Genomic DNA, 21491 nt, shown 5'->3' on the forward strand with positions numbered 1-21491 from the left:
TGCACATATTCTCCCCTTATTAGAGAGATTGCCAGGGAGGGCAGACCATTTTTATTTAGACTTCCTCCTCCAGGACACTAACCCGGTTACCACGTATGCAGTGACAAAGTTCTGTGCTGCTGCAATGTCCATAAGAAAAAAACTGGCAACAGAGGTATAGTACCATCTTGTACCAATTATCTGGACATACTTTTAACAATCTTTGGACCATTATGTTATTATCCACTTTTAATGTCAATACTTTTAATTTATATTGTAATGTTAGTATTTTTTTAATATAGTGTTGTTGAAAGAAATGTCCTTCTGGGTTCGGCTCCAAGTGGGGAAGAAGACACTGGAGACATGGAGGCTGCTTGGAAAGATGGTTTATTGTTGGATAGGGTCACATGGCTTGAGCCCTGACCAGAAAAGGTGATCACATGGTTCAACGTTAGTGGAGGAGAAGAGAAGGGCTGAGGAAAGGGCTTGCTAGGCTTTTTGTAACCTGTTCAGTCCCACCTCTCTGTTTCCTGTTCCTGTGTAAGAAATGTATTCTGATTGGTTGTCAGACTCCCATGGGCCCATGCAGGGGCAACTCTCTAGGCTGCGTTTTGAATCCAGGTATGGATGAGTTCTCAGATGCCATGTGGTCAGTTGAGTAAAGGGCCAATATTATCATGCCTTTACTCCCATCCCCTCTGGGGCTGCAGTGGAGAAGTCTTTATTATGTAAAGTGGATTAGCTTGGCCTTCTTAACGGCCCATTGACAAAGTGGGGATGGGCAGGAAGCTACAGAGAGCTATTCTGTCTTTTAAAACATGTTTCTTTCTTTTCACATCCAGAGAAATATTCTGCCTTTTCAATATTTCCTAGGATATTTCATTTTTCTGGGAGAGGGCTGGATGATAACTTCCCACAGTGTAAAAACTAATGTGTATTGCTGGCCTTTGACCATAATAAAGATTTTACATACTTACTTAGACAAAATGGCACAGACAAGGGTCTCTGGAAACAGGATGAGGCGGCTTTAACAGATTTGCCCACAGAGGATAGCAGCGTTAGAAGACAGCCCTTAGAAGCAAAGACACTGGTAGCAGGTTGGTGCATCTTTTAATACTGCTGTGCTGTCAGGTGATTTGGCTTTTGTTCTGATTCACTCTAAAAAAAACGGGGCAAAACTCCCTTAACAAATGGTTCACTTGGCCACAGACCTTTTAGGCTCCACTGCGGTCGTAAGTCGGGGAACACATACTCCGGCCTTAAATCACGAGCCGTTTGCGACGCCACCTCTCTCTCTCTCCGTGAGATTAAATCACGGCACATTTCCCTCACCCGAAAGCCTTAGCGACAGGGGTCTCCAACGTTGGCAACTTTAAGACTTGTGGACTTCAACTCCCAGAGTTCCTCAGCCAGCAGAAGTCGGCTGAGGAACTCTGGGAGTTGAAGTCCACAAGTCTTTAAAGTTTCCAACGTCGGAGACCCCCTTGCCTTAGCGCACCTGACGTATTAGGAATCTCGCGGAGCTCGCTTTTCCTTCATTGGCTGATGCTTTATGACATCAGCCAATGGAAACATTCCAAATGCGGTCGGGGGCGTTCCGGCGAAAGCGTGGCTCGGGGGTTCCTACGGCAACGGCCTCAACTCCCATCCCCCCGCCCCTTCAATTCGTTCCTCCCCACTCGGCGACGTTTCCGTTCGTCGCTGCTCGCGCTGTTGCCGGAAGTGAAGATGGTGGCCTTCACCGCCGAGGCGGATCTGGTGACGGGATGGTGTCTCTTCGGCCTTGCTTTACTGGTAGGAGGAACGAGCCAGGGCTTCGGCTCTCCATTTATTTTCCTCCCTGTCTCGTTTCTGGGGAAGCGGTTGAGTTCATGGTGGGCACCGGCCCGGGGCTTACTCTCTTGGGAGCGAGCTGCAGGCTTACAGTCCTCAGGTAAACTTAGCTGAGACTGAAGCTGCCGTAGTGGTCCAGGCTCTTTGGAAAAAGTGCGTGTGTTGCGGCAGGAGTTCAACCGGTGCAGCGGTCAGGAGACTCGCTGCCTCTGTCGTGGGTGAGCGGGATGAGCTGCGCATGCGCAAAAAGCCGAATCGTGGGGAACCCCCCCCCCAACTTAGAAAAACGTAATATGAAATACACAAACTTAGTCATCCTGTTTCTCTAGCACTGAACATTAAAACATTAGCATTAAAACAGTGAGGGTTATTTTGGTTATGCCCTCCAGAAGTGACCAAGCCTGGAGCAGTCTTGAAAAAAATCAAAAGCCTCCACTGCTTCTAAAGCAGCGCAGCCTGCTTGAAATTGCAAATCGGTGATACTAGGCCAGTATTTGAGGAATGAAATCATAATGTTTCTGTAATATCCCAAGTCTGTATAAACTAAGCCAGCATTAATGCATTTTTTTTTACAAAAAAAGATTAACCATCTGAATCTCAGGTCAGTAGTAGATACAGTGAGGATATATATATATATATATATATTTAAAGAAAATGCAGCTAGGAAGTGCTGCTTCTGTTCCTACTGATTTAACACCTGTAATTCCATTGCCTCCATCATGGACATTTTGGGTACAGTTTTCCTGGTCAGACAGTAGACATGCCTGGGAAAACCTGGATACAACCATGATTTGTTATATATAATTAGTGGTCTTCATACATTAGGGTTAGGCCAAAACCAGAAACTATGTAATTTCTTAATATGTTGCATGAAACAGTTTATTTAGTAAACTAATATGCTGCAGCAAACAGTTTAGTGAAAGCTTCCTCTGATGTGCTAATTAATAACATTGAACTTGTTATATTCTTTGTATTTGATTACATTCTTATCCATAGTTAACCGAAAAGGGTAACATTTACTTCAATTGGAATTTGTCTCCTGCTTGCTTCATTTGCACACCTGTGCACTTTTTGTAACAAAATTACAGAATTGACCATTGCTGCCTTCCTTTTTTAGTTTTTTTTTAATTTTCCTCGTCTAATCTACAGTCTAATCTGGGTTTTTGAGAGTCTTTCCTTCAAATACTATTCAGGCCTTAACTTTTTGAGGTCAGTCAATAATTCCTTTGTACTACAAGAGTAAATGCTCTATCATATCATTGTTATATCAGACATATATCAACATTTTAGATAAGGAAATATGATGGTATATGTAAAACAATCAATGGATTATGTTACATTAATGATAATTGACTAAACAGAAGTCAAGGACATGAGAGACAAGGATATGGTCTGCTTCAGAGATGTGGCAATTGATAGGTTGAAACTATAATAATATTTATGTAATTTTTCTAACATGTATAGTCAAAACAAATAGAATAAATTCCTCCAAATAAGCATATTTTGAAAGATAGCAGAGTTATTTCAGTATGTATATAAAGAATAAAATTAATGCTGAAAGTATTATTGTTTTAATTATTTGTCTTATTTTTTTAGGTCATTTTGGTGTTTTGCTGGGTTTATGTCCGCAAGTACCAGAGTAAGCGAGAAAGTGAAGTGATTTCCACCATAACATCTATTTTTGCTTTGGCAATTGCACTTATTACATCAGCTCTCCTTCCTGTGGACATTTTTCTGGTTTCTTATGTGAAGAACCAGAATGGAACTTTTAAGGTATTTATTCATTTCCCACTTTCTATAATTTTTTATAACAAATCCTGTTCCCTTGTTATTTCTGTTTTGTTTGGGAAAGTAAAAAGTATTCGAATTGTTTTAAACGCTAGAAAGCAAATACAGTAACTGATTTAATTATGAATGATATTGACATGTTTATATTGTAATAATTAGATTGCTGTGTGTTTCTTTTTTAAAAAAAAACTAAAACATTTGTTCTATTTTAAATCTGGTTTTTGTATAAAGCCTTTGATCTGAATGTTTGCCTAGAGTTAAAAGGCAGGATCAAAGCTGGATGAATGAAATACGTAAGTCTACTGAATGAACACTTACAAAGCCTGGTTTCATCCTAACACAATTCCACTTCATTCATTTGAGAGATATAAATTAATTTTGTTACAGTTTATATTAAAAGAAGACTAATCATAATAGACATTTTCTAATACCAGATGCATAATGTTGGATATAACTTAGTTTCCTAGAAAAATATTTTCAAACATGATGGTTCCCTCTTTTTGTTTTATTCCTGCCATTAAGATTGTAATATCGAAATTATAAACATGTTTTGGAAAATATAATAATTATTGAACAAGTTTTTCTGATGTATTAACTTCATCCCCAAGGAGTTAAAGATACTTAAAATTTGGACCCATTGATTTCCCAAGATTTCTAATTCCTTATTCTATATATCATATATATTGCCATTATTAACCTTCATCTATCTACAAGGTGTGCTCTTATCTTTTCATCTATTTCATGTTCAGGTATAAAGGGACAAACAATATTTCAATAGCTGATGCACACTTCAGTAGATTAATGGGAAGTCTTAAACCTGAGTACCTGGGTGAATAGCTATAACTGAGGATTCTAAATTGTGAGTGGCCTAATGGCTAGCCAGGGAACTTTAAGAACAGTAAATCTTTGATTTAACTGATCTCAAATTACTGGGCTTCAGATGCCACAAACTATACATGTTATGCATGCTTCTGCATATGCATAACATCCTGTTCAGGTGATTAAGGCTATGTAAAATAGGCATGCCTATTCAGATATAATGAATATTCTAGTTTAACCATCGCCATTTCCCTCCATTAGTTTATTAAAGCTTTACGTTTTCAAAATGCAATACAGTACTGCCCTCCCAATGAGAGGAAAGGGTTTCAAGGGGAAAGGAAGTTGGATTTTTTTTATTCTTGTGCATTTGGGCTGGGAGCTGGATAAATAATTAGCTGAAAAACAATATACTAGACTAACTGGTTATGAAGATTTTGACCTAGAAAACCCTAAGGAACAGGAACCAGTAAAATTAAGTTGGCAGGAAAAAAAGTTTAGTCAAATGAGGTTGGAGGAGTTGTTGTTTACCCCTGTTGGTGTGTATGCTGCATTTTGTGCAGTTCTCTCTCTGATGGACTCCTCTACTTGCTCAGGCAGTTCATTGATTACTGAATGCTGATTTTTAAATGCAGTTCTCAGCATCTTATAGTTGTTTTACAGATAAATATGAACAAATATGTTTTTACTTATTTGTTTAATTGGATTCCTTGTATCACATTTTAGGACTGGTGTGGAGAACACATCAATTTTAGGTCACATTTATGTAACATTGAAAAATATAAGTGTTCAGAAACTTTCAAGCCCTACTGTGAGGAGAAAAATGGATTCTGCGATTAAAATCTTCTGAGGAAAGGGATTTGCTGAACGGCTCCAGTTAGATTCTGGAGTAGGGTGGAGCATCTCCCCTTTCAAGAACAACAGGTGGTTTTAATTATTTCTTTCTTGCTACTCTTTCATTTGGGGACTAGGCACAGATACTGTTTGGGAATTATGCAACAGGTGTCCAAATGAAATCACACACTGACTTGTAGTTTTATATAAATAGCAATAGCATTTAGACTTATATACCACTTCATAGTGCTTTACAGGCCTCTCTAAGTGGTTTACAGAGTCAGCATATTTTCCCCAACAATCTGGGCCTTCATTTTACCGACCTCGGAAGGATGGAAGGCAGAGTCAACCTTGAACCTGGTGAGATTCAAACTTCCAAATTGCAGGCAGCTGGCAGTGAGCAGAAGTAGCCTGCAGTACTGCATTCTAACCACTGCACCACCACGGCTCTTAATATAAAATAAATATATTTTACATACACGGAACAAGATAATCAGGCAAACAGTAGCATCATCAGGTAAATCAGAGCACACAGGGCACAGAAGAAAAAGGTGGGGGAAAAGGGAAACTCCCCCTCCACATCCATAGCAACCTATCACAGCACAGATTGCCTCATGCAGGAGCCAACTTCAACCAATCAGCTTTACCTGTTCTGGCTCACTGTACAACCCCACTGCTTCAATTACTAAATTTAAATATCTTAACAGATACCGTGGAATACAAGAAAGGGTGTATGAAAATAAATGCTTCAAATTCTGGCAGCTGTGTATTGCAGTAAGAATTACGCAACATGCCTCTCCTTGTGCATAAAATGTCCCTCGCTTGTTAGTCCTCAAACACCCTCAGATCTCCATATGAGTGTTCATGTCACCTCCGGAGGACATTTGAGAAAAGTGTGAAAGAAGAATTTGATTGGCCAGCAGTCTTTAGTGAAATAGCCTTCATGATCACTACCAAATGAAAATGTTAGATGATCTTCAAAGGCAGTTTCATGCATAATTAGGATTTTATGTGGTTGTTAATAATTGTGTCTAAATTATGTGTTCTGGAAAGGCTGTAGCTGGTAATCAGCAATGTCAGCAAAAGGCCTCTCTGCCACTGGAACTATTTGGACTGAGTGACAAAAGCGGTTCCACCACAAATCTGCGAAGCCCTTATCCACGGAGACATAAGCGCGAAGACTAATTTGCACCGTTCGAAGTGCTAAGGAAAAACATGATCCTACCACGATGACATAATCGCGGAGGGCAAATCCACGCATTCCCAAGCACTCAGTACCCTAAACCTAACTCTAACCCTAAACCTAACCCTAAAACAAACCCCTAAACCTAATCCTAATCCTTACCTTGATTGAAATCGGCTTTCTGCTGCGACGCTGTTTTAAAACGCCCTTCTGTTGCCGCGCTGTTGTCCCGGCGGTGATGACGTCGCGGCTTTAGCAACGCGATTTTATCACTGCTATTTTGACGAGCGCGGTTTTGTCGTGCCACGCCCAAAAGCAAAAGCTATGGCTCCCAAATTATCAGAGGAAGTGCAGTCTCTTCCTGAATAGATTGAATGCTATTTCTCAAAACTGTATTTGGCCCAAGTTCAGTCTATTTTACTATTTTCTTTACAGCTTTTCTCTTTCAGATCTTTAATTCGATTTTTTTTTTTTGCTCCAGTTGAATGACTTTTTTATGTTGTTCTAAAGTCACATCATTCCCATAGTAGATTTTGTGTGCCATCTTTCTATGAAGCTCTAATATCAATATTGATATTGTGCGATTCACTATAACTGAAGTTGGGGTTTAGCCTTAAGATACAGATTTGTATGACTCACCCTATTAGATCAATGGTGGGCATATGACTTCCTTTTTTAAACGAATCTGTGTTCGGCCACCCTCTTCCAACCTAAACATAAATGTTTACCAGATATACTATGAAAAAGTGGGATAGTGGAGAAGAAGGTAATTTGCTGTTCAGAGAACGTTCAATTTAACTTTTGTGCTTTTTAGCAGTAATTCTGGGTACAACCTTTTGGTACCATAGATTTCCTTTGACGGTCTGGTGAAACTTAAGGGCATCTTTGCAGAAAAACATATTAAGCACATAAAATACATAGTGATGAACTATATTACAAAAGAAAATAGTTAGGCTTAAGCGGGCCATTAAAATATTTTTAAAATCACAAATGTATAATATATTGATTTTTCTTTGTTAATCCTTTAAATCAATAACAATTCCCTTTTAGGGCATTATAACTTTCGATGCTTTGTTAAGATTTATTGAAAGTTTTTTAAAAGATTTTTTTAAAAAAAATATTAAGACATCTACTTTAGGGAGAGAAATGTTACCTAGAGATAACAAGCGAGCTCTTTTCCTAAAAAGTATTGAGATGTTGCTGCCTGTAGTCTGCAATGCAAATTCTTGCTTTTGCTCATCAAGTTGATGTGATTTGTACTGGTTAATAAGGGCAGTACAGAATTTCCTTCAGAATGATACTGTATTGCAGGAAATTCTCATCTAGGTTTTTAATTCCCACAGAAGTGAAAAGGCTGTCAGTTTTCCTGAATATTTCACAGAGCCTTGTGGATGTATTCAAGTCACTTGGGACCTCTATTTGCTGCAACAGAAAGTATCATTCTCAGAATTGGGACTCTTTAACATTGTCAGTATAAATGAAAGTAACATTTGAACTTTTTTCCAAATGTGATCTGTTCTTCAGATTTAGAGCTATATGTCAGAACCTGCTATCTGCAGGCTTTCTAAAATACAAGAAAATCCAAGACGTTCTGTGATTCCATAGTGATTAATCACAATAACATAAGGATGGGGCAGATTTTTTTATATAGAGGCATAATTCTAAAAATTCATAGTTATAACAGAAATATCTTTTATTCAAGTTAGATTATTTTTAAGTATTTGTGTTCTATAAGTTTATGCATCTGTACCCTATTTATTTATTTTTGTGTGTCTGTTTTAATTGATGAAGCTGTCAGTGTTATGACTAAGTGTCTCGAAGGTTTTTAGATCTGGATGAGAAGTAACAGGTTCAGAGTCTGTCTTAACAAGTAACTGGGGTATTTGACTGCCTAGATCTGGGGGGGGGGGTGTCTTTAGTTTTGGATAGGGTTCAAGAGATTGGAGTTCTCTCAGAGCCTGGTACTAGGGTGAGTGTTTAGTTTCTATCAATTTTTTTTGTAATGTTGTATAGTTTCCAGATGTGCATAGTTATTGTTGGGTTTTTTTGCTCTGTTTTAAAGGAGTTTTTTCTTACTTTTAATTATAAATGCCCAGAGTTGTTTGGAACTAGGAAGCACCTACATTTAATAAAATAAAGAAAACGCCCTACAACATTAAAATATATCACCTACCTATTTTGTAATTTTTCATTAAGATGTATTAATATATCTACCTATAGGAAATAGTGGCTATAAATAGTCAAATAGGAAAAATATTTATTGGAAAATGCCTGGGTGATTAAAACATTTTTAGCATGTTCTTTGCTTCCAACTTAATTAATGCATCTTAATATTTTTTGAAGAATTATTGTTGATTCTTCGTTCACTTTCATCCAATACATGCTGATTTTTACTACCATGTTATAGATTTCTTTATATGAAGAATTCTTGAATATTACTTTTAAATGGGCTTTAATATTATTTGTAAAGGTGATTAATTATGTATAATTAGACTGTATGTTTTCACAGTTTAGAGATTGATCTTTTTTTAAAAAATTAACTGGACATAAAAATAGCTGTTTACTTACTCTGACAGTGTTTTCTTCTTCTGTGAACATTTGTAGGACTGGGCTGATGCCAATGTTACAAGACAAATTGAAGACACTGTATTATATGCATATTATAGTAAGTATTGCAAATATTCCTCTATATTGATTTTTTCCCCATAAATTTAGAGTAAGGATGAAAAGGTTAGCAATTTCCAGAATCTAGTTAGATTTGTTACATAATATTTCTGTGGTGCCATGGTCCATAATATTTCTTAACTGATCTCATGATTATTTCTTTCATCTGGTTTATACAATTTCAAAAGTTTTATGCTAGTTTTAACACTTAGGATGATGTTCTAGGATTCTGTGACAATCACTTGTTTCGCCTTCCCTGTCCTTTTTTCATATGTTCTTAGAGAATTCCAAACTTCGTTAATCTTTCAACTTTTTTTTAAAAAAAATCTGCATCCCTATGAGATCATTTATATAGGAAGTCACATCTGTTTGACAAAGTGTTCAGTTTTCCATGATAACAAATCATATCATATGTACATAAAAGCATTTTTTTATTTTTCATTAAATTTATGTTGCCCACTCAGTGTCAAGTGACTCTTGTGCCACTTACATCACCATAGAAGCAAAAGTACAAAATATTTAAAATATGACAATATTAAATATGAAAAGAACAAAAATTAAATAAGTTAGAAACATGAATACAATAAGGTGAAGGAGGGATCTTCTTCCTAATCCACTAACTACCTCCACCATGGAATACCTCCTTGTCAACATGTTAGGCCCCCATGTCAACATGTTAGGACAACAGCCATTCATTGCTTTATCTGACTCAACCCAGGAGTACTTATTTCCTGCCTTAATTATTTTTACAAATAACTCAAGCTGGCAAACATATCCAATACACTTCCTCCTCCTATTTTCCCCCACAAGAATCCTGTGAGGTGAGTTGGGCTGACAGTCATTAGCCCAAAGACATTCAGCTAACAGCGTGATTATAGAAACCTAAGCAAGATCTGACTTATCCAGTACTTAGACAAGATACTACCAAGAAATCCCACAATTCCAAGACTGCAGACTAGGAAGTTGATAAACAGTTGATAAACTGTTATACTTGATAAATAATTTCCTGTCTTACTGATGAAAATCTATGTTTTGTTTTTGACACATAAAACATGTCAGGAAAGGGAGGATAAAGGTTTGTCAACTGCCTTGGTAATAGCCACAGTATAAAGGCCTAGGTATGCTAGTTTCTGAAGTAGTTGTGTAACAAGTTCTTTCCTGCATGGGAACTTGGTAAATTTTCATTAAGAACTAAGGAAGACATGATGGAACCTTGTATTTAATAAGAAACAACACATTTCAAAAGTAGATGTCCTCCTTTGTTTTCACAGTAATATCTATTTAAGTGTAAGCCTTCTAGTCATTCTTGACTCCTGGGGACTGCCTAGACATGTTCCTGCAATTTTTTTGATAGGGAAGTTTGCCGTTGCCTTATTCTTACGGCTGAGAGAGTGTGACTGGCCCAAGGTCATCCAGTTGGCTTTGTGTCTTAAGCCTGACTAGAACTCAGGTTCTCCTGATTTTTAACTTAGTGCTGCCACTCCTATGATGAAAGAAATGTCCTTCTGGATTCGGCTCCAAGTGGGGAAAAAGACACTGGAGACACGGAGGCTGCTTGGAAAGATGGTTTATTGTTGGACAGGGCCACGTGGCTTGAGTCCTGAACAGAAAAGGTGATCACATGCTTCAATGTTGGTGGAGAAGAAGAGAAGGGCTGAGGGAGGGGCTTGCTAGGCTTTTTATAACCTGTTCAGTCCCACCTCTCTGTTTCCTGTTCCTGTGTAAGAAATGTATTCTGATTGGTTGTCAGACTCCCATAGGACCATGCAGGGGCAACTCTCTGGGCTGTGTTTTGAATCCAGGTTTAGTTGAGTTCTCAGATGCCATGTGGTCAGTTGAGTAAAGGGCCAATATTATCATGCCTTTACTCCCATCCCCCCTGGGGTTGCAGTGGAGAAGTCTTTATTATGTAAAAGGGACTAGCTTGACCTTCTTAATGGCCCATTAACAGTGGGGATGGGCAGGAAGCTACAGGCAACTATTCTGTCTTTTAAAACATGTTTCTTTCTTTTCATATCCAGAGAAATATTCTGCCTTTTCAATATTTCCTAGGATATTTCATTTTCCTGAGAGAGGGCTGGGTGATAACTTCCCACAGCTACACTAAACTGGCTCTTTGTCTGTCATGAATCATTGGGATTCTGAATGACATTGGAATTTTGAAATTATGAAAGAAGAAATGCATATTAAGTAGCTGAAACCACTCATAAAATTTATAAATATTTTCTCTTTTGGAAAAATTATATTTAGTGCAGTATAAAAACCATGGAAGTTTGATAGGGTATAGGTTTGATGTTGTTGCAAAAACCAGCCTCCAGATGGTGATAATGATTTAACTCTACACAAAATGTTCCTGCCTTTTGTTGTTCTAAGTAACACAAATCAGATTAATGAGGTACATCTCCTTACTTGTTCTATGTTGAACTGAACCATGATTTAATAAACAGGTATCAAAATAGGTAATAGCACAGCCAAATGTTAATCAGAGCTAATGATTGGATTAACTTGGGGCTTCATTTTATGGTTTTAAGAAAATCTAATGCGTCAAGCAATTTCTGTTACAGTTTACTGCAGTTAGATTACTGTGAACAGTTTCCTCCTGTGCTTCTGTAATCTCCAAAGAGTCTTAATGTTTAGATTATTCTGAAGATTCTCTCACTATTTTCTCTGTATTGATATATTGTCAGCTTTTATATTATTTGCTTCAACTTTAGTTTATGGTTTTCTGTGACTTGTTTTACATATCTGAAAACGTTGGCAAGTCATTTGTAAGTGTAGCTGTGATATTGTATGTTTAAAAATGTGTTGTTCATCTTCTCCAAAGCTGAATGTGTTTGATTGGACATACAGTGCGAGTTTCTTCTGATCTGAGACTAGACGGCAGCAGTGAAAAAGGGCTCTTTCCCAGCTGATGAAGAATCTTTGATATTGTTAATCTTGAGAAAAAATATTTTAACTATTTTCTGCAGTTGGGAAATGTAGAGATAGAGCAACTTGCAAACTGCACAATTTGATTTTCATTTAAAATAAGTCCTTCTGAAAATGGGCTCTCCTTTTTCTAAGGCAAGGATTCTTTATGAACTATCAGGCTATTAACTCTGCTGGAGTTCAAAGAATATGTGGAAAAAGTGGTAGACACTTTCAACATTAACCTGTCTGAGAAATGTCCGCTCCTTATTCTAAAATGAATATTTTGACCACCCATTTTTAGCTTTAATGGAGATTTTGGATGGCAGAGCTTCCAAAAATTCAGTGTGTGATTGTAGAATGGGAGACCATGTTTTATAGCTTAGGTTGCTATTTTTACTATAGTCAGCAATTTATTTATTGGTACACACTTTATTAAGAAGAAAGGCCGATGCCTTTCATAGAATGTCATAATAATTTGTCTAAATCCAGATAAAGAATTCAGAATTCAGTAAGGTTGACAGGGGAAATGTAATGGAGTTGGAATTAAATTTGAGTACTAGTATAAAAGCCATGAATAGTCTGTGGTAAGCATGAGAGAATTTTTTTTTAGTGAATTCTAATTAAAAACAAGTGGGAAGATTTCCTAAACAGCTTATTTTTTTTGAACATTTAATTGAGGAGTTGGAGAAAACAAAGAATATATTTCACTACCTAAGTTCCATATACTGTATATTCAGACTTGACTTGCACCTTATTCAAACCACAATGTAGCTTGTTTATTTTTGGCTTAATTATTTATATAAATTCAACCATCATAGTTTGTTAATCATAATTAAGATTTTACCTTTAACTGTGAATCCATCTATTGTAGCTTATTGTTGTTGTTGTTGTTGATTTTATTTATATGCCGCCCTTTCCCCCCGAAGGGGACTCAGGGCGGCTCACAACTCAAACCAGGGAAAGGGGGATACAGACAAAATTAAAAAACGACACAAAACAACGCATGGTTTAAAACACACAACAGTCATACCATTCGAGACGGGGGCAACGGTTCTTTAGCCCCAGGCCTGTCGGAACAGCCAGGTTTTAAGGGCTTTGCGGAAGGCCTGGAGGGTGGTGAGGGTTCGAATCTCCACGGGGAGTTCGTTCCAGAGGGTCAGAGCAGCCACAGAGAAGGCTCTCCTCCGGGTAGTCGCCAGTCGACACTGGCCGGCGGATGGAATTCGGAGGAGGCCTAATCTGTGGGATCTAATCGGTCTAGTGGAGGTAATTGGCAGTAGGCGGTCTCTCAAGTACCCAGGTCCAAATTGAACAAATTGAACAAATTGTAATAAACAACTTTGCATATAAACCAAGATTTGTATGTATTCTTTGTGAGCCTTCAAAGGCTTAACAAAATTATATAAAAAATATTCTGTCAGTTAAATAATATCTTTGAGTGGCAGCTGAATCTAATTAATTAAATCTCATTTTATCAAGACAAGTTGACAGTGTGCTTTATATGAAAAACAAGTATCAATTTTAAAGAATCTTCAACAGATAAACCAAAATGATTGTAGATGAATACATGCTTTGTTCCATCTCTGGATGTACTCATGAACTGCTGTGTAATTATATAGAGATTTTATTTTTCACTTACAAATATTTTTGTTAAATGATTTATTTATTACAACATTTGCATCCCATCTGAATCCAAGACTTCCTGACAACTCATATATAAAAAACACTATAAAACTAGCAGGTGTAAATTCAAGTCCTTAAAAAAATACAGGCTAATAATGAAACCCATTAAAATTATATTGAGTATAGAATATAGAAGGTTGAAAGAGGCCTTGGAGGTCTTCTAGTCCAACCACCTGCTCAAGCAGGAGTCCCTATACATTTCAGGTAAATGTTTGTCCACTCTCTTTTTGAAAGCCTCCAGTGATGGAGCACCCACAACCTCTGAAGTCAAAACTATTCCATTGGTTGGTTGCTCCAACCATTAGGATTTATCTCCTTAGTTCTAGGTTGTTTCTGTCATTGGTTAGTTTCCATCCATTGTTTCTTGTCTTGCCTTTTTGTGCATTGAGAAATAGTTGGATCCTCTTGTCTTTGTAGGAGCAACATTCTTTGACCCTCTCATTTGCCCTTTCATCTTTAAAATTAGCATCATTCCAAACTCAATTACAGTTGTAAATGGAAGACTACCTGTACTTATGAAAGTGTTTCTATTCCTGTACTTTATAGAAGAAGTCTTTGTTCTTGGGACAATTTGAAAAGCTTCCATATATTAATGACATAGTAGAAAGGTGCATTATTTTAGTAGTTTGTACATTGAAGCTAGAGAGACCTTCTTCAACAGGATTCTACTTTGCTTGGTACCCCTACTTTACTACATTGTAGTAAACATGAATTTAAATGTACTCATTTTGTGAATTATTTTGTTTCAGAATGTCCCTGTTGTCTCATTCTTTCATTCTAGCCCTTTACTCCATCATATTATTCTGTGTATTTTTATGGATCCCATTTGTCTACTTCTACTATGAAGAAAAAGATGAAGATGATGGCAATACATACGTGGTAAGATGATTATACTGTTGTCAATTGCTTGGTTGGATATGCAGGGTGAATAAGAAGAGTTTGATTTCCTTGCTCCAGTGGTAGTTGAAACATTAAAAATTCTATTATGGTGAAAGGAAATAATGTTCTCTTACACAGACTAAAGCTGGGTTTAACCTATGGGTCCGTCCCCCTCTGAATTATCCTTATGGGAGCACAGGGAGATACATCATATAGCTCTGTTTAGTTCGGTATAATCTGCTTAGACAAGCAATAGCTCTTTGGGAGGAAAGGGGGGTGTAGAATCAATCATATTAGGGCTTTTGCTTTTATTTATCCTTTTAACTGTAATGTCAGGATTATCTGATTCTTTCTCTATGCAAAGCATATGCTATAGCACTGAGGTACATTTTTTTGGCTTGTGCCCACAGCTGTAGGCTCCTTAAATCTGTTCAGAAAATTACATGAAAATAAAATGCTTCTAAATGTGACATTAATGATCAAAATTGGTAAAAATGTTGGGGTTTTGGCCAGGTTTCCTCATTATCACATAGTGAAATGCATTATGTTTAAAAATGCTCATATACTTATATATAATTATAATTAACATCATACTTTTATTACTATATGATGCTTATAGCCTCTTAGAATAATTGCTCCTTTTTTTCTGTTTGGCAAATGTGCCTGTTAAGGCAGAATTGGAAACAAACTTTACAGTAAACCTTAATCTTAACTAATAAGGGAAGTAGTTTTAATTAAGGCTGAATATTCATTAAATGGATAATGAATTCAATTGTACATGAAAATCTGCCCTACTAATTACAATGAATCATATTTTCTAGACTGATTTTTCAAATAACATGCTTTGCTTTTGCCTAAAATTTGGAAAAAAGATAACATCCAGCAGATTTTAATCTATTAAATTAAGATCAGTTAAATTGGGCCGTTCGCTATAATATAGTAAACTACTTAACATTTGTCTACAATCACAATTATCAAAATTCTTTCCCCCCTTTTTTATAAACAGAAGCTGTTGCCACTACATTGTGGTTTGATTTTGTTCTTTAGAAATTAGATTTGAAAGCATTTTATTAGTGTGATTGTAAAATAAATGAGAATCATTCCTGGCATTAAAAGTTACTTTCCAACCTGGCAACAGTATCCAAGAAAGGGAACTAGAATTTCCCTGCTGATATAGTGGATTGAAACAATATTTTAAAATAAAAATTGTGCGTAGACTGAACTGGAGAATGGGGCTTATCAGACCTTGAAATAAAATAGCTTTTCCATGTAGATGCAAATATTGAGGCATCCACTGTGAAAACTTAACATTTTTCCAATAGAAAGGTCAGGGCATTCCATAGAGGACAGATCAAGTGATAGGGCTATAAAAATTCTGACATTCTTCCTATGCAAAGAGATGGATACTTTTCTAGTTCTATCTTCAACTAGTATACACAGCCAACACTTGTCTAGCTTTTCAAAGGCCAGGAGTCCATCCATTTGTCCATCCATCCAACCATTTATTAAATGTATATGCCGCCCATTTTGCCATCAGGTGACTGGTGGCTTACAAGAAGGTAAAAACCACAATATAAAACATTAAAATGATAAGCATTAACATCAAAATGAACAAGGAAAGAAGGAACCAATATATAATGTGATAGAGCTGGAGTAATCTCTTAATGTACTCACCACCTCAAGTATGAAATGCCACCATCAGAACCCAGGCCAGTTGGCAGAGGAAGGTTTTGCAGTCCTTTGGGGCAGATCTCACTACAAGGGACACAATATTCCAGAGTGTGGGGAGCAATGGCAGAATAGATTCCTTGATCAACAGTGTCCGCAGCATATCCCTTTTGCTATTGCAAGTGTGGTGGGCCAATCTCCTTGGGGAGCAACATACTCCTTTCTTCTTTCTACTCTCTTTAGTTCCCTTATAGACATCTAGGACAGATGGGGCCAAATAAGGTGGCTCGTCCCCAATAGCATGATATACAACCTCACCTTCTTCCCATATTCTAGGTATTGGCTGCTGAGCCATCACCATTTCTGAATTCAGACCATAGAAAGCTATCTGGTAGTCGTATGAGAAGAATCATATCATGGAAATAGCCTAATGCAGTGGTCCCCAACCTTTTTATCGCCGCGGACCAGTCAGCCTTTGATAATTTTACCGTGGCCCAGGAGCTTTTGCGCACGGCCCAGGAGCCTTTGCGCTGCAGCGATCATGTCCCCCGGCCGCTGCAGCGATCATGTCCCCCGGCCGCTGCAGCGATCATGGCCCCCGGCCGCTGCAGCGATCATGGCCCCCGGCCGCTGCGCGGCCCGGTGCCAGGTACTCCACGGCCCGGCACCGGTCCGCGGACCGGGGGTTGGGGACCACTGGCCTAATGTACTAAAAGACATTAGGCTTCCCATGAAAAGTTTTTATGTAGACATGGTGGGCTTACCATGCTTTTTCTACAACAGAGAACCTATCCAAGCTTTAAGAGTAAAAGGGAAAATATATGGGAGACCATATCAATATTGGCTACCATGTAGACATAATTTGTTCTTCTGTTCTGTTCTTACCTTTCTCAAACATTTGTCCTTTGATTCTTCTTCCTTGATTATCTTTCTGAAAGCAGCCAGCTCTTCCTATGGGAAAAATGTCAAAACTTTTCTAGCAATGATTCCAGAACTTAGTTGACAAAAATATCCATTATAGAATATCCTGTGTCCTCTGGAAAAAGTAACTTCATAATATGTCTGTGTTCTGTTTAATGGAAAGTAGTCAGAAATTTGCTTGACTAATGAATTCTCATCCATCAATATATTGTAGATGTCTGTAGCTTTATAAAATATTTTAGATTCCTAATTCAGATTTAAAAGAGGCCTTAATTTGAATGTGAAAATGAGAGAGATAACATAGGATGAAAATTGGGGGTATTTGATAGAGTTAATAAAACAGGCTTAATGAATATTGGATATTTTTCTGTTGAATAGGGTATGGAATGTTACAATCATTGTATAACATTGGCTATTATGTATTAAAGGAAATTCTTTAAAAATCATAATTAGCAGCTAACTTCATATTGGTTTCTTATTTTTTATTGGTTTCTTATTTTATTTTTACAGCAGGTTAAAACTGCAGTCAAGTATACACTAGGATTCCTTCTCGTTTGTTCAGTTCTTCTAATTATTGGGTAAGCATTACGTGTATATATACACATACACATATATACGCACACATAAATATGCATAGATTATAATAGTGTGGTTTATTTAACTGCCCTTTAGTTAGTTAGTTCATATAAGCATCACCAAGTAATAATTCTTCAATCCTATTGATACTGTCTTACATACATAAATACGAATGGGTCATTTGTTGTTAAATGGTTCTTATTTGAGACTACAAAAGAACTCCAAACACAGTGGAAAATTGGTATGTTCTCAGTCCTGGTGTTTTTGATGGTTGATGGATTCTTACCTCTCATTTTCAAAATGGAAATAAATACTGTAAAAATTGGAAATAAATACAATTTAGAGGAAGCTTGGAGTTGTGTTATGATGGCGTGGTACAATTGAACTTTTATATTTTTCTCCAATTGAAGAGAAAAGTACTATGTCCTTGAAATAGAATTGAAGGAAAATCTTGGAATTCTTCAAGAACTTTTCCTGCTTCACAGTTTTTTTCATCAGTTTTTGAAATATAGCACATCTTGAATATAGCTGACACTGCTTATATCCATTGTAATCTTAGGTGTTTATTCAGTTTTCACTGAGCTGTTGTATTAGGGTTATGCCTGTTCCTAAAGAGTTGAGGAACTCTTCAAAGTAGAGTAATGTATGGCTTGATATAAAGTGAATTAATTAGAATTGGGTATTCATGCTAATGATTTTTTTTCAGTAACATAAAGTGACAATTAGATTTTGATTTTTGCCCTGGCCAATTATTTAGGAATTACATGTAGATAACATTCTTGATTAGAATATAAAGCAGGACAGTTTATTTCTTGCACAGCCTAACATATGCATATAATTTTTGTTGATTCTAAAATAATAAATCATGTATAAGACTTGAAAGATTATTGTATGAAGCTACAATCTTTTGCCCAGATTAATTAAATACAGTGCATACCCCACACAAATGTCATTGTCTCCAATCTCTTCTCTAATATGTATCTTGAATTTGATGAATATTTATTGCTAGCTTGATCTCTACAGTCACTCGTTATTTGACTTTTTAGCTGAGAAAGTTGATATTTAGATAATAAAAATTCAAAGGTAATACATTTTTGCTTGATGAATTTAATGTTCTTTTATATTTGAGTTCTATGAGAAACCAATAATTTTGATTAAAATAGTATACTACAATAGTTTCATGAAAAGGGTGAGAGATCAACATTTCTCTCTGCCATTAAAAAGTTAGCTTTTGGAAATTGAAGGTTTGAAATTGTTCTATTACTTTTTTAACATTTAGAAAGGTTACATATGAGCTGTGCTGTGAAACCATTAGAATATTGATAATGATTATAAAATAGTGTCTGCATAGTCTTATTAAGATTATTGTCAAGTGCTCAGGAAATAAGGAAATTCAGGCAGTTCAAATGAGTATAAATATTTATGCAAATTTAAGATATGTACAATCTGGCCAACTGACCGTTAAGGGAAATGTGCGGGAGATAAGAGAGACATTCAAGGTGGGCTAGATTAGATCTTTTGCAGGCGCAAAAGGATGATTTATGGCATGTATGACCCCTCCTTCAGGCTCAGCCTGGTCATCTCCTACAATTATACGTTAAACAAAATTTCTTCTAAATCAAACTTTTATTTAAATTCCCTCAAAATGGAATGTTGTAGAAATCTATTGTTGTTTTCCATTTGTAACCTTTCTTTCTCAACATTACTTCTGCCTCCTTTCCCCTAAAGGAAATCTCTTTTAAATGACAGTACCAGGAATTTTATTTCTAGATGGAAATTCACCATTTTTACAGGGCTAATTTACTAATTTAAAATGTAATCTTAAAAGAAACAAGCATGGATAAATGGTTTATTGTCATTTTCTTAAAGTGTTTGTTACTTCTCAGAATGGTTTACTTCCCCTTAAGCCTGCATACCCTGCTTCTCAATCATTGGTATAGCATTGTTACCATTACTGCATATTTTCAAGAAATCATATATTACTGTGTTGAAGAGATTGCTCTTTTGCTGTAAACATTAATTTGAGTCCAATATTATTGGATTTTTATTTTATTTTTATTAAAATGTGGTAGAATGAAGCTCTAATTTTATTATAAGATGTGTTGAAGACACTGCTACAATATTTATTTCCAAAGTGGTAGAAATGCATACCTATTTCTTTGACATAAAATGCTTGCATTATAATGTAGCTTATCACTTTTCATTTTCTAATTTTTAAAAGATCGTTGTCTCCAGACATTTGTGGAAGCAGGTCAAAGCCAATTTCTTGTCAACAATTCCAAGATATACTATAATAAAAGTAACAGTAAAATGAATGATTTTATTTGCTAAAAATGTATTTAATCTCAATACTACTCCAGGTTTATTTTTCATCCTTACTGGAGAAAGTGTGTGTGTGTAAACAGCATCAAAATAAAAAGAAAATGGAACTAGATAGTATATATTTATTAATTTAAATATTTTAACTAGCCTGGATGACTGAGAATCTCCATAAACATGCACACTATTATGATTCTTCCCTAATAACCCATTTGATTCGTCTTGTGAAACTGATTAATCACTAATTGATTGTGAGTATAATGGGAACATCACAGTTAAAATCTCTTATTTACTGTTGATTATTTATCGACATTTGGGTTACTTAAAAGGTATGGAGAAGTAGCAATTACACTTAGCAATAGCATTTAAACTCATACACCACTTCACAGTGCTTTACAGCCCTCTCTAAGTGGTTTTCAGAGTCAGCATATTGCCCCCAACAATCTGGGTTCCCATTTTATCAACCTGGGAAGGATTGAAGGCTGAGTCAACCTGAGCCTGGTGAGGCTCAAACTGCTGGCAGCCGGCAGTCAGCAGAAGCAGCCTGCATTAAATGCATTCTAACCACTGCGCCACCACAGCTAGCATTCTTATGTGACCCTTGGAGTTTTCTGTGGAAACAAATGCAGTACACATTAGAAAATGTTGAATGAAGACATGCTTAGAGTTATTTTAGAAGCAAATAGTTGTGAGTTAATTTCTCTTTTGCGTACTTTTGAATTTAGCATATGTTCATATTAGGCATGCTGTACCGAAATAAAGCGCTTGCACATTCTGTATTTGGCCGGTTGTCTCAGCATATGATGGTGCCTGGTTGATCTTATCTAGGTTCATAAGCTAAGGAGGGGCAGTTTTGATCAGCATTTGAAAGAGAAGAGTCCAGACATGGAGATCGATAGGCTAGAGCAGTGTTTTTCAACCACTGTGCCGTGGCACACTAGTGTGCCGTGACATAGTGTAAGGTGTGCCGTGGGAAAAACACCTTATATATAGTCAATATAGGCACAGAGTTATTTTTTTTTAACATTTTCTAATGGTGGTGTGCCTCGTGATTTTTTTCATGAAAAAAGTGTGCCTTTGCACAAAAAAGGTTGAAAAACACTGGGCTAGAGCGTTGAAAAGCATACCAGAAGGTGGCAGTGGCAAGCCATTTCTGTGTTATTGCTAAGTCGGTCCATCAAATCTGTAGGAGTTAAGCTTCACTTGGAGCAGTTAATTTGCCTGCTTTCGTTTCTTGCTTTCTTTACTTTCTTTGAAATTCTGATTTATCACAAAAAAATCACATGATTCATCCCAAGCTAGAGGTACTGCATTAATTTTTTAAAAACATATGCAAAATCAGAAAATGAATAGCACTTATATGAAGCAAAGAAGTTAGCTGTTGCTTTTTTTTTTTTTTTTAACTTAAGTGCTGTTGCTACAGCACGCCAGTATTATT

At 36.5% G+C, this 21491-nt stretch overlaps 1 protein-coding gene across 1 annotated transcript in view; it reads left to right on the forward strand.

Moving 5' to 3' along the window:
• Positions 1 to 1648: 1648 nt before the first annotated feature.
• Positions 1649 to 21491, forward strand: part of LMBRD1 (LMBR1 domain containing 1) — a 56303-nt gene continuing 36460 nt past the window's right edge. Inside the window, exons 1-5 of the mRNA XM_087718918.1 lie at positions 1649 to 1773; positions 3409 to 3585; positions 9038 to 9098; positions 14472 to 14569; positions 17669 to 17736. Of these exons, the coding sequence (XP_087575044.1) occupies positions 1708 to 1773; positions 3409 to 3585; positions 9038 to 9098; positions 14472 to 14569; positions 17669 to 17736 (470 nt within the window). The 5' untranslated portion in view covers positions 1649 to 1707. The remainder of the gene's footprint in view (positions 1774 to 3408; positions 3586 to 9037; positions 9099 to 14471; positions 14570 to 17668; positions 17737 to 21491) is intronic.

The sequence above is a fragment of the Thamnophis sirtalis genome, unplaced genomic scaffold, assembly GCF_051295495.1.
Source record: "Thamnophis sirtalis isolate CommonGarterSnake01/CBP01778 unplaced genomic scaffold, rThaSir2_p1.2 scaffold_6, whole genome shotgun sequence".
Taxonomy (NCBI): Eukaryota; Metazoa; Chordata; class Lepidosauria; order Squamata; family Natricidae; genus Thamnophis; species Thamnophis sirtalis.